Below are 14,516 nucleotides of genomic sequence, written 5' to 3' on the forward strand. Positions count from 1 at the left end.
GATGCTTGTCGCACAGACTCTGAAAAGCCAGAAGAAGGAAGTGTCAGCTGACGTGCAATCCAATCCACAGGCCGTGCTTGGAGAAGCACTGGTCTAGGCTGCAGGCCACCTTGAATTTTTTTTGTTTAATGGAAGGTGGGGTTATCCATAAATACAACTGTAACATCCACACTTGTGAAATGCTCACTGCCTGAAGAACCACATTGTCTGTTCTTTGCTGTTGCGTTTTCTCTGCTGGATATTGAATAAAATATTCCAGTGTTTCTCAAATTGTGGGTGGGTTGGGACCTACTAGGTAGGTCACGAGCCAATTTCAGGTGGGTCCTTATTCATTTCAGTATTTTATTTTTAATATATTAGACTTGATGCTATCATGGGTTGTATGCATTTGGGGAAATGTTACAGACCTGTACTTTTAACAAGCTACTATGTATATTCTTTGAACAATGATAGTAAAATGGGACTTACTCCAGGGTAGGTGTGGGTAGGATTGCAGCCTGGGATTGTTAAAAATTTTCCTGCTTGATGATGTCACTTTCGGTCATATCACTTCCAGTGGGTCCTGACAGAGTCCCTTTCTAAAAAGTGGGTCCTGGTGCTAAATGTGTGAGAACCACTGAAAGGTTCTGTATATAGCTCAAGCCAGGTAGTGGTGTATTTCTAATATTTCAGAGCAAATATATCTTTTAAAGACAAACTGAGGAAGTAAACTTTCTAGGATACTTGACAAGAAATGAGCCATTTTTAAAACCACTGGCTCAATTTTTGTTGGCAAGTATATATACTCTCCCACAGCCTTGGGCCTGTGCCTGGTGATCACACATGAAGAATAAGCTAGAATTTTCAAATTCAGTTAAACTGGGAAGCTGCTGCTGTGTAGCTTTTGTGTTATGAGCTAGTTAGTTTACATATCAAAGACATTTAATTGATATACACAGATTATGTTCATTTAGCTATTCAAGATGCATCGATGATGGTGCATTGTATTTATCATTAAGATTTTGAGCAGAGCTTTATAAAGCACACGGTACTTGAGATCCTGTTAACATTATAGAATATTCTAAAGATGTATAATTCACAGTTGACACTGAAATTCATATCATTCCCAAAGCAGATTTGTTGAAGGAAGTATGAATCAATGTTTGTGTAGCTTCGCTCTGATTGTAACAGAGAGCTTATAAAGTGAAGGAAAATTCTGTTGCTTCCTCCCCCTCCCACTTAAATTTTCTTTTTTCTTTTTTTTTAAAGGCATGCTTCCACAGACAGTGGAGTGGTTCAGAGATAGTGCCAGAACCAGAGTTTGATGTGCTGCATACAAGCAGTGAATAGTGTTGGGATCACGTGACACCCCCCCCCCCAATGCTGTACAGTTCCTTCCCTGTAGTTTGGTTTTCAAGCAAACCATAGTCTACTAGTTTGAACAAAATGGCAGTCTATGGCTTGACTCAAACCAGGATCATAGAGAAGGAATCGCAGAATGGGAAGAGGGAGCATACACTCCCCAAGTTCCTCACTGCTCGTTCTCATAACCATGTGCCTGAAACACCTCGGTGTATGACCGTGTGGGAGGGAATGGGCACAGATAATCCCAGGCTTGCCAACATGACATTCAGCAATTTTACAATACCCTTTAGCTATGAACTGCCGGTAATACAATCACCTGTTAACAAATAGGAATAAAAGGACGTATCCACATTTTAACCACTCCACATTCTAACCACTGGTATGACTGTTTTCTGCCTATTTAATGTTGGTTCTGTGTTAACGTTGCTTCCAGCTGCCTTGATACTTGGGTGTCGGGCATCACTGTGTATATGATGTTCTGTAATACAGGGAGTGGGTTAATGTGAAGAAGTGGAAGTAACAGTTTCAAGACAGTCTCCTCTGTTGTTCACGCCTTTCTTAGCAGCGTTTGGATTATAGCTTGGTCTGTTTCTCAGGTAGTACATTTATACATCAGGACTTAGATTGATGGTGTAAGTTTTGAAAGGACTTTTCTTTACACTTTATTTTTCCTTTGGGTTCATTGTCAGAGCCACAGCATACAGCGTCTAGTGATCACTGGTTTGGAGACTAACATAATTTCCAACTGTGGTTTCTTTTGTGACTGGGGTTGTGTGTGTGTGTGTGTGTGTGTGTGAGAGAGAGAGAGAGAGAGATACAGTTTACCAAGTGGCAATTAATCATACTATGCCTGTAATCCACAGCTGTCTGTAACGTTCTGTCAACTAGCAAGGAGAATTTTGGCACCCATCTATTCAGGTGGAAAACCTAGGGCAACGGGATGGTAATGTTCTCCCTGCCACTTGGCAGAATGTTACTAATGCCTGAGGGCCCAATCCTGTCCAGCTTTCCAGCACCAGTGCATCTGCAATACAGCCTTGAAATAAGGAAACAAACATTCTCTTACCTTGAGCAGGTCTCCAGGATGGCCCCAGCACCACACAGTGCAGCACGCGCCCTTTTTGCATGTCTGCATTGGCACTAGAAAGTTGGATAGGATTGGACCATAAGTTACCAAGTGGAGTCATGTGTTTGTGTGGAAGTCATGCTAATAGGACATGGTGCTATGCATCTGTTCCCTGATATAAACACAGACCCAGGTAGGCATTGTGCTGGTAACACAAAACGTGCTTTATTTTTAAAAGAAGGTTGTGAATGTGCATAGCAGCCATCCTCGTTTCTGAAAAGAGGAAAGGTGGGAAGGCGAGGAAGATGGAAATGAAACCATGCACATGAATCCTGACGGGCCTCCCAGCTTCAGATCTTCCCCAGAATCACAGGACAGTTCTAAAAAATGCCTGAAATGGGACGTACTTCAGATATGGGAATCCTGGAAGCAGACAAACACACTGTATGACTTGCAATTACACTTTGTGGAGCAGGTAGAAGTAAAGGGATTGGAGACTCGAAATTTACATGTGGCCTGCACGTGGCATAACATCCCATTGCCTTTGATGCCATCTCATTTTTAGGCCTGAATCAATTCTGAATTCTCTCTTTTTCATTTTTATAGTGATTCTAAGGATAGCGCTCCTTAAAACTCTCTTAAAACTAGCAAACAACTCTCAGTATATTAAGCATTTTCTTGCCTCATCAGAAAGACCATCATTTTATTTTCTATAATTTGGTGGCATTAAACATTGCATTGCAGGTATTTAATATTATCCCGTTCTTTGCCATGTGATCTGTTAAAAATAAATTGAATGTTGCTTTCTTTTAGGAAAAACAGCTATTTTTCGGGTGGGGGGATTCATACTGAGTTAAACATCTGGAAGGAACAAAAACCCTTAAAGGGCAGACCCTTAACTCAGAACAGCCTTTTCTGTTTCTGTGATCTCCTTTGCCGCTCTCTATTTCTTGCTATAAACTGTTTAGTTTTCCTCTGGTAAAAGACTGTGAAACAAGTTTTCCAGTTTCACATGTGTGCAAATCTGAATCCAGCAACATGTCTGCAAGACATTGAGCAGTGAGTGGCATTGGGAGGGAAGTTGGGGGGGAGAACATTGGAACCTAACAGGTTTGAACAGGCTTGTTGCATTTTTCCCCCCCAGAGAACATTGTTCCTTAATCTCAGTATCCAGAGCATTGATTAATGTCCTAATCCTGACAGAAAGTAAGATAAAAGGGCCCTTTCCCCCTTCTATAACTTGGGGCTTATCTATTCTGTAGCTTGCAACAGTTCAAACAAGCGAAGTACTGGTGTGCAGGGATTACGCCACCTTTATCAGACCATCTACTATGTTAACTGCTGCCAGATTAAAGTGAATCACATGTTTACGTAGCAGAAGGCTATGCTGTACTGCTCCCAACCCCCACCCCACCCCAAAAGCCAATGGGCACTGATTTGAGCCATTATCTGACTGGTGACAGCCAGGCAAAGCTGCCTGGAACCATGGGAGAAAAGAGGCCCACCAGGTCATGCTTTCCCCTTCTTGTATAGGGTGGCATCATCAAAGGCAATGAGACTTTGCACATGGTGGACACAGCTTTCCAAGTAACCTATAGATATTCCCAGATAAACTTTCAGTGCAGGTATACTGAAACTGTTCCAGGCTAAATTGTTGCCTCATTGGCTCTTAGCTCAGGCAAGCGTTTTGCTGGCTGGGTTATAAAAATCCCAGGTTTGATTCCAGGTAAGTTGAATCTGCATTGCAGCAGATGTAAGATAAAGTTTCAGAAAGGGCTTCAAGTGGCAGCAGAGCCACTGAGGTCTACTTTGGAAGAAACAACGAGCTGACACTGCAGATCTTTTCCAAGAAGTACATTCTTGACACCTGGAAGAGAAACTTCTAATTTCCCAGGGATAGGAGAAACCCTTTTACATTTGCAGCAGACACATGCATTACATAATATCTTCCAATCCTTGATGGGCTGTGACTGAGATACGATTTGAACTCTGGCTGACTATGTCTTGCATGTAAAAAGTAGTTTGCTATAAAAGAGCTGCAGTGCTCTTTGGGTTTGGAAGGCTGCCATCTTCCCCAGTTCTCCTACCAGGGATCCAGCTGTTGAAACTGAACATTGAGTCTTGCTGCGAGGTGCTGTCTCACCATGACTCCTTTCACATAAGGGACTTCTGTTGGAGAAAGTGAGGCTCTCTTACAGTCTCTTGAACCTTTCAGATGCAAAGTGGGGGTCCTTTTTGAATCTCTTGACCCACAGTTATTTGCCTTCGGATACCAAGCCCTCCTCCTTCACTCAAGACATGCAGTTTAACTGACTCTTCAAAACTTCACATTGCATTTTTTTTTTTACATTAGAGGTTTCATTGTGAGTGAGTTGAGTGGGAAAGAGAGAGGTGGGTGGGCAGGGTTCAAATTATTTTCTAACAAAAACATGTAATCCAAGACTTGGTTCTTTCTTTAGTTTCCAGCAGCATTTGAGTTCAACGAGCTGTTCTTGATCACCATTTTGGATCATCTTTATAGCTGTCTCTTTGGCACCTTTTTATACAACTCTGAACATCAGCGAATAAAAGAGGTAAATCAGCTGTGTAATTGTTTTATAGGAGACAAAAGGAATATCTGAGGCTGTGCTGGCCTGTTCCGTGCAGCCGAAAGTATTTGAATGTGACCTAGAAATGGATTTTCATAACTCTCTTGGTGTGTGACACAGGCACCAAATGCTACAAATACTGTTTGGAGATCATTCATTGCTGATTGATTAAAAAAAAAAAAAAAAAAGACAACACATTCTTTATCCTTCCCACTCTTGAAAGCTGTTAAAGTTTCTAGCCCAATTTACCAGCCTGCTGTGTACAAACTGAAGTGAGCAATCCCCTAAGGAACAGGGAGAGGCTGTGTGCTGTCTTTTCCCCATGCTGTGGGATTGCTTTGTCTAATTTGTAAACGAGCCCTTGGGGCACTTGCAGTGCGGAGTCATTGGCACCAGGGGCAAGCCATAATTTCCGACACTAGGAAAGGTATATTGGACAGTTCTTACTGTCTGCAGCACAGTTTGTATTTGTGGGCCAATTCTTTGACCCAACCCCTACAAAATGTGTTTTCTCCCCCAGAAAAAGATGGCAGGATGCAGTGGGATACCACCCCTTCTGTCTCCCAGGGCATATAGCCCAAACCTGGGAGGGGGCAGACCTGCAGCAGAGAATGTATTCTGTATATAGGGTCATGTCAGTCCCTAGCATATCCAAATAAAAGGGGACCTCTGCTGAAGGTCTAACAGAGCAGCTGCCAATCCAGTCAGGTAGTCCTCATTATAAAGGGGCTTCTTGTGTTGACACTGGATTAATTGGCACCCAGGTTTTCCACCCTGATTTGAAAAAGGGGTGAGAGGATAGATGTGTGGAGATTCTGAATGCAGATGAACCTGGTGCTATGCTGGATCACATGTGACTTTGTACCCAGGTTTAGCAGGATGGAAGCGTATGCTAGGCATCCCTCATTCCAGGAAGAAAATTGTTTGCACAAACACAGCTTGTTTGTTCTTTTTGTGTTTTGTTCTGGAATACATCGGGTTTAAATACCTGATCTATCACAGCAAATAGCATGATTGCACCACAAGATGGAGCTGAATTATACATTCTTACCAAGTATGTGCCTTCCAGACAGCTCCTTCTCATGAACGGATAATCTAATGCAGTTCCCTTTAGAAGGGGAGGGAAAAAAAGAAAGAAAAATGCAATTTAAGAGACAACTGTAGTGGAAACAGATGCTTTATAGCACTGAAGGAGTATAGAATTGCAAGATGAAGCTGATAAGAATTCAGATTCTGAAACCTTGATTTAATAATGGTTTTATAGTGATGTTTGTGTTTGGTTATAGGATTTTAAAATCCCCGTGAATAAAGCTAAACATGAACATTTAATTAAAAGCACAATATTTAGATAGGTATAGCTAGACTGTGGGAAAAAATTGATGATGTTCCTTTTCTAAAATACTGCTTTGTGAAATCCACATTGTAGTGTGTTTGTTGACATAGAGGCAATTTTATTCTCCTTGTTTTTTCTCTTCCTTTCCCCCCCCCCTTCATACTGATTCTGTTCGATGTTAAAAGTGCACCTTCACTACTCCAACCTTACTTGTTTCCTAAATATATATGACCATTGGTTATCAGGGGCAGGTGATTGTTATCAAGGGCATGGTTGTTTTCCATGGTGGGTTGTTTTCCATGGTGTGTTCTCAGAGGTGACAGTGAGGCTTAACAAGCCTGACCACAACAGAGAAAATGCCAAGGAATGTGCCCCCCCCTTCCCTATAGTGTACAAGAGTTCCATGAAAGAAACACAGGAGTTTCTGGACAAATGAGTGTTACAGAAATGGTGTCCTACAGCTAGGAAGTTTTGAAAAGTCACTGTGTTGTTTCAGTATAATTGCTTGCAACTGTGCTTGCCACCAATTAATCAATTAATTTTCCCCCTTAGGAGATAAGTACACGGACTGTCTCTTTATGGGCGTACATTAATAGCCAGCTGGATGAATTCAGTAATCCTTTCTATGTGAACTATGAAAACCATGTCCTATATCCAGTTGCCAGTATCAGCCACTTGGAATTATGGGTCAGCTATTACGTGCGATGGAATCCACGAATGAGGCCACAGGTATGGTTTGGTTTTTCCTTCTGTTCTAAACCGACTTCGGTGGTGGTTGCAGTTCTTTTTTTTAATCGAGAATGTGATGGCAAACTGGTCTTAGAAATAAGCCAAATCTAGAAATCTGCAGGTCTTCATTTGCATGATGAAATTATCAGAAGGGTTTTGTTCGATGGGCTTAGATTTGCTGACCTGTTTTTCTCTTTCATCGCTAACTAGAGTGGCACATTTTGTACAGGGACAAAAATGGAGCTGGTCAACATGTGCATAACTTGACACTACTTGGTTTCCTCTCGTTGCTTTACTTGCTGGCTTCTGTTGAACTCCATTGCGGTTCAGAGGTTCTGGATGTTCTCTGCATGGTGGCTCAACCACACATGCAAGTCATTGTTTGAGGCCACAGTTGTCATGTGATGAACATCACATTGGGTCAGTCTCAGTTCAAGCCCACCCACATTTTCAGAGGTCAGGGTACTCTGTGCTAGTACTGTAGGTATGAGAGCAGGTGTGCAGGACGGGTGGTGTTCGAGTCTGCATCTTCCTCTGCACAAGGTATTTAGGCAGGCTCCTTGCCCAGGCTTAATGGCCCAATCCTATCCCTGTTAGTTCTTGCAATGGGAACATTAGTACCGATGGCAGGGCTTGCTTTTCATCCATCCCAAACAGCACTGCGGAAGTGCGCAGAGCTATTTGGTTCTGTCCTGCTGCCGGACAGGCAATGGTGCAGTTAGCTAACCCCTGCTAACTGAGTAAGAGGCACTTTTTCAAGTGGGTTCTCTTTTATTTAGCAGGAGGAGAGTAACTGGCTCTCCTCACCCCAGCAGTGTCTTTTCTAGTGGCTGCCTGCTGGTCTTCTTTTGCATCTTTTTAGATTGTGCGCCCTATTGGGACATGGAGCCATTAGTTATTTGTTTTTTCTCTGTAAACTGCTTTGTGAACTTTTTGTTGAAAAGCGGTATATAAATACCGTTAATAATAATAATATGGTCCAGAGTGGTTGCCCCATTGGTAAATTAGTGGCAAGGGCAGGGGGGAGGGAGGAAGGGGGTGGGAGGAGGTGGATACAGCAGCAGTGGTGTGCACCTGACCCTATCCCTTCTGATTGGAAACTCCCACTCCTTGGACTTGCACCAGCTAAAAAGCTGGCGCAGGTCCAAGGAGACCTGTTGACAAGTGAAGGGGTAAGGGGAAAATTTCCCTTTCCCCCTCCCAAGCCTCATGATCCTCCCCCCACAGGATACGGCACACATGGCTGCATTGGCGGAGCGGGGGGAGGGAAGGATAGGCTGTAAGATAACAGTTCAACGAAAGCACATGCTAATAGCAGAATAGGAACAGCAGTTACTTAAACTGCGAGTAATGCAACACTCCACTTCCCTGGCCACTGCCAGTTTGTCATCTCTTCTTGCTGTTTATACTCAGCTCGATGATATAGGATTTCTAGGATTATGGTTCTTCTCCTTTGCAATAAGAACCTGTGCAATACCAGATTAGAATTCAACTGGTGCGTAGTCCGATTGGATAGCTCGAGGTGTCTTGCTTGGGAAGCCTGGACAGTTCCTGTTCCTCTGCTCTTTCACAAGCAGAATCTCCAGCCTCTGAACCATACCAGTTAGCACTAAATCTTTTTTTTTTTTTTCCTTTTGGTTTTGTGTAGCTGTGCAAGAAGCAAATTTTGGACATGAAATTTGCATAATCGCTATTTGCCTCATAGGACCTATTAGAAAGTCTCATTTTTTTGCCAGCTTGGATTATCAGTTTCTGCTGACTCTTCTTTTCCTCCCCCTTTCGAAAGCAGACGTCCCTTTTACGACTGCTAATGAAGGTACTGAACCCCCTCTCTCTGGAATACATTCACACCTTCTCTGATGACTGTTTTTCAGATGTTCTTTCCCAACAGCTTTTCCTAAGGATGGATCTTTTTTTTAAAAAGCAATTGATTAAACATTTTTAAAAATGCAGAAATCCTATGCGAAAGAATTTTCTAGTCAGCTGCTCTGTATCTGCCACCTGTGCTAAATGTCAAGAGTCTGCTTGTCTTGGTTTCTGCCAAAAATGCTCCATGCCTAGCGTCCTAAGTTTGCTTGAGAAATGCCCTTTGTTTCAATCAAAGCACTTGGTAGGGAAACACTGCTTCCTTCATAGGTGCTTGAAGTGTGACTGTGTTCCTGTGGCAGAGAAGACTTGAGTGTAGGAAAGAACACTCAGCTTGTGTGTTTCCTGTAGTGTTGGAAAATGGTTTTATTTTTTCACAGATTTTGTGATTTGAAAGGCAGAAAGTGGTGTTGTCTGTTTTTATTCTGAGTTCGCGTTCCAAGTTCTCATTTTTATTAATTTTAAACCCTTTTAAAGTGTCCGGTGAGTGATATAGGTGGTATGGTGTCAGCAGATGCAGCCACAGTATTAGTTCTAACTGGAAATGTAATCTATTTTAATTTCTGGAAAATATCTGAAACACCAAAATGCAATGTTTTGTTTTTATTTGGATACTTTAAACACAAAATGGTGGTGTTTTGTGTTTTTAACAAAAAAAAAAAACTCTGCTCAAGGCAATCGCATCTGTCACCCTGCCTCAAAATGTGTGCACCTTGCATGCTTCCTACAGGAGAATACTGGGAATCTTGTATCCTGTTTGAAGTGTCCCAGTGTAAGGCACTGGGACTGTTCTCCACCTGAAAGAATCTCCCGTTTCCCTTTTAACACTTCCAAGGAAGGGGCCCAAGGAAAAATGGATAAGGCTATTCACACGTTATATTGTACACATGTATAATTCTGGGTGCAGCGTTCCCAGATTGTTGATTTATATGCATGCGCAGTTGTTCAGTGTATATAGCAGTATGCGCAGTGTGTACCCTACACTCAAGGGGTACAGTCAGTCCCAGTGGTTCACTTTTAAAGTGAGGATGTGTACTGTCATTCACACAGAAACATGTAGTACACGTGCACAGATACTCACGCACACATACAGCGTAAAGAGTGAATAGCCCTGCTGTGGCATTAGGGGAACTTCACACTAGCAATGCTGCTCCCAAGCTGAATGCCACTCATCAGTAGCCTGGTATGTGTTTGACTGCTCTCCTGATTTTGCAGACCAGGCAGGTGGAGGGGCTTATTAAGCCCCAGGTGACACTGACATCATGGGCTGTGCACACAGCGCAGGTCCATTGTGTTTTGGGGGGCTGTTTTGGCTTCCGGCTGCACTCTGGCCTCTCACTGGACAGGTTTTGCAATATTTTCAGACTCCTGCTGAACCCAACTTGACCAGGGAAAATGAGCCTGCACATCATGGAGAACCACAGTCTAGCACCATACCACATTCTGCTCTCTAAGGGAGAGAGCCCAGAAAATCTTCTCTGCTATCTTCAGCCTCTAAGGAAAGCATATTGAGGCTGCCCAGTTCTGTCCTCCTGCATCACAGCAGCCGAATGAGGAGAGACAGTATCAGGATGGAAATCAAGACAGTGGGTTTTAAATCGCCATGTCATTCTCTAGCCTTCTTTTTATCCCCCGGTGCTAAAATTGTTTTTAAAAATGTGCAGGCTGAGGAAGAAAGGCATTCACTGTTGAACAATTTTCATCTGAATGACTGTCCTTGAGTTCCTAAAGGAAAGTGCAAGAAGCACAGTCGCTATCCATCCAATTAAGAGCTGGTAGCACTGTCAGTGAGTAGCTATTATGCTGGCTTTTATTCTTATCCTTGTCACTACAGATTTCGTTCTTCTCTGTGGTCTGCACGTAGTAGAGTTCTGCACAAACGCAGAGTCAAACTCAGGGTGCTTCCAGAGCTTTGTCAAGCATTCAGTCCCTGCTCTCCAGTGAAGGAAGCCCTGTACACACCCATGTTCCTTGAGGGCAAGAGGAACACTCACACGACCCCAGTTCCTTTTTGAAAGAAGAGCTACATGGATCAAAACTCTCCTCCTTGCCCCACCTGACTACCCGCTTTTTATGTCTGGCTCCCATTGCTGGATCTCTCTTCAAAGACTGCAACTTAAGTGATCTTAAGCAGTGGTTCCAAACTTTTTTGACTGGAGGCTCCCTTGACCTGCTGCACCATTGGTTGCAGCTCCCCGTTGGGGCTACAATCTATAGATTGTATAGGATGGTGGGTTTTTTGTGACGATTCCATGGCTCTCCTGGCTGGTTTCCACAGTGTCTGGGAACCAGTGAACTAAAGGACTGGCTGTTCCTCCTTCTGTCGAGGCATATGGGGTGTGCATTGGGTTTCCCTCACTCTAGAACAGAAGCGGAGCGCTTAACGAAATTCTGGAAGCTTACAAGATAGATTCTGCACATGCATGTGTCTGCCCAGGTGACCTCTTGAGGAACTGTAGTTACAGATAAGCAGCTGTCCTATCCGAGAATACTCATAATGCCAAAAGAGAGGAGGTAATCTAGGCATAGTGTGCCATGTAGAGATTTTGGAAGAGGAAGAACTCAGTCATACAGGGACCGGGTGGGTCCCTGAGAGAGAAAAGGTGCTCTGGCCATTTTGAACCCTTCAGCTGATTTTTATATTGCAGTTTTGCCCATTGGACTGTGTGGAGCCACAGATTGTCTTTATAATCAGCGACACAGTGGGAGCAATAGAGAAGTTTTATTAAACACACAATAAAGCATGAAATGAAACAGGCCTGTGCACCAGCTCCAGCATAAAAGGAGCCCCTGCAAGTTCAGCTGGGTTGAATGGGATGCAACTTTAAACAAGTTACTACTAGTAGAATCCACCTATCACTGTGTACTAGTAGAATCCACCTGTCACTGTGGGAATAAATCAAGAGCATCTTTCCCAAGTTAGCTGGTGGTTGTGTGCATTTTCATCTGACTGTGGGAAAATGGCAACATAGAGAGTACACGGCTGCTCACATACCCGGTGCAGTGTGACTTTACCCCTCATTAAAATCCTACCTCTGTTCCAAAATAGTTGAGCTTGTTGCCCTGTGATGTAGTAAGTCATGCTTTTCTCAGAATTAGCTCACAGGATCCCCTTCTGTTGAAGCCTTCTTGGACACTATTTTTGAAATGTCTTTTCAGATAACAGTTCCCTGTGTTCTTTTAATAGCTAAGCAGGTAGGTGTGTGTGTGTTCATGTTCCCTTCTCAGTTTTTCTTCTAAACAGTTAAGCAATCTGTCTGTCCTCCTTTATCATGTTAGAACAGCAATGTAGTATAAGGTGCAAGTAATATTTTTAGGAGCATTTAATTCATGGAAATAAAATGCGGAGATTAATCTTTTTGTTTGACCATCTTCAGCTATTTATTTGTGTGAATGACTTTTAATATATTTGTAGCCTAATTAAGTTGCTTAACAGAGAGCTGTAAGAGTTGCCGAAGGAACGTCTCATAAATTGGGCAGCTACATAAAAGCACTGCTGAACGTTGTTTTTTTGCTCAAATTACTAGCGCAGGCAGAATTCTGACCTGTGTTCTAGTCCACCCCTGGGGCAGCACCTCCATGCAAAGAATAGATGCTGAGCACAGGTGTGGGGTTTTCTCTTCCTGTTTCTGGCACATGCAGCTGCAGAGCTGAAGATGTAGACCAGTTGCCTAGCAGCAGACCATAAGCTGTCCACTGTGACACTTGTAATTCACCAAAGGGAAAGAGACCTGCGCCTACTCCTGGAATCCTGTCTTGCAAAAACCACTTGAATGCAAACTAGAAACCTTTCCAAGTCTCTTCTCCTCCTACCAGGCTTCCGCACAATTCTCTCACCTGCGTGTTCTGCCGCCTACTTCTAGATGTCCAAAGGTGCTGTTTACACCTTGGTGACAGAAAAAGCACCATGTTCAAAGACACACTGGCATGTTGTCATTGTTCTGTAGGTCCTGTTCCTGAGCTGCAGGATCGCTGGGTTTGAACACTGGCATTGGAGCCAATCCTGGCTTGCCAGCCCCCCAGGGGGCAAGTCTGCCAGTAGATGTTTCTGTGATCCGTTTATTAAATAACTATGTGCTTTACTCCCCTCTCCCCAAAAGCAAAGGCTGCCCAGAATTTCCCACCAGAGTTGAACTTCTTTAGAGGGTAAAAAAATTGATACTTACTGTTTAAAGTAAGTGGGTTGTTGTAGAGCAGGGGTGCCCAAACCACGGCCCTGGGGCACTTGCGGCCCTCGAGGCCTCTCAATGTGGCCCTCAGGGAGCCCCCAGTCTCTAATGAGCCTCTGACCCTCCAGAGATTTGTTGGAGCCCACACTGGCCCAATGCAACTGCTCTCAGCGTGAGGGCGACTGTTTGACCTCTCATGTGAGCTGTGGGATGAGGGCTCCCTCCACTGTTTGCTGTTTCACATCTGTGATGCAGTAACGGCAGCAAAGGGAAGGCCAGCCTTGCTTTGTGCAAGGCCTTTTATAGGCCTTGAGCTATTGCAAGACCTTCATTCATTCATATAAGTTCATCTTTAATATATTCATTTATGTAAACTTATGCAAATTTATTCAAATTTTAAATGTAAATTAATTCTTCCCCCCCCCGGCCCCTGACACAGTGTCAGAGAGAGGATGTGGCCCTCCTGCCAAAACTTTGAACACCCCTGTTGTAGAGTATCAGTTTAGTGGGTGCAGAAACAAGCACAGGGATATTCACAGTAAGAGCTTCCTGGAATTCCCAAATCCAGAAACTGTCTTTGGAAATTTTACTGGGCAACTGCAGATTTGTGCCCCCCACCCACCCCCTCCTGGCTTTCTCTTTCTTTGATCTGCCTTATTCACAAGGTATTCCCAAGTGAGAAAAAAGATCACAATCTGGCATTATAACCTTTGAAAAGGCTGGCAGCACAATCCTATACCCTGTTTGCTTAAGGAACTGTTTGCTTAAGGATGGACCCCATATGTGACTGCTTAAGCGAAGGTGGTCAAAGCACAATAAGGATGCTCTTAATGAGGCAATAGCATCTCCCATAGCCTGCAGCAAAATGTCTGTTTACACACCAGAGAGGTTCTTAATGCAAAGAAGAGGCAATCTATCTCCAGTAGCCTGTGCTATTGCACTGTGCAACTAGTGCCTAGCAGGGAGTGTCTGTTTACACAACAAAGGCAATATATTATGACCTAACTGCATAACAATTGAGATCAGGGATCTCCTTCATTAAGTGGTGCACACCTGAACATGCTTACTTGAAAGGGAGTTCCACTTTGTCCAGAAGGACTTACTCTCAGTAAGTGTGTGCAGAATTTCAGCCTGAAGCACTTGGCAATGATGAACCTTTTCTGACTTCTTTTATTCAGCAAATTAGGAAACCAGTTCCAGTTCCCTGACCCATAATGATGAAAACACTGAACAAGATAGCCCTGAAACAGAATTCCTTGCCTTTGTCACCCTCCTCCCTAACTTTTTTAGGAGTCTCTGCTATGCATTTGCTAACTGAGGTGTGTGTGTAATTGATTGAGAGGAGGAAACCGATCCCAGTACTTAACACCCAAAAAGTGGATGAAAAAAAGGGGATAATGTAATCCTGGGAGCTGTCCGAC

The 14,516-nt window shown here is 43.4% G+C and overlaps 1 protein-coding gene across 4 annotated transcripts in view; it reads left to right on the top strand.

The window, feature by feature from the left end:
* Positions 1 to 14,516, top strand: part of MTMR1 (myotubularin related protein 1) — a 52,908-nt gene that overhangs the window by 35,684 nt on the left and 2,708 nt on the right. For all 4 annotated transcript variants that reach the window (XM_066640288.1, XM_066640290.1, XM_066640289.1 and 1 more), the window contains 2 exons: positions 4,870 to 4,983; positions 6,884 to 7,060. In XM_066640288.1, coding sequence (XP_066496385.1) covers positions 4,870 to 4,983; positions 6,884 to 7,060 — 291 coding nt within the window. The remainder of the gene's footprint in view (positions 1 to 4,869; positions 4,984 to 6,883; positions 7,061 to 14,516) is intronic.

Source organism: Tiliqua scincoides, chromosome 12, assembly GCF_035046505.1.
Source record: "Tiliqua scincoides isolate rTilSci1 chromosome 12, rTilSci1.hap2, whole genome shotgun sequence".
Classification (NCBI taxonomy): domain Eukaryota; kingdom Metazoa; phylum Chordata; class Lepidosauria; order Squamata; family Scincidae; genus Tiliqua; species Tiliqua scincoides.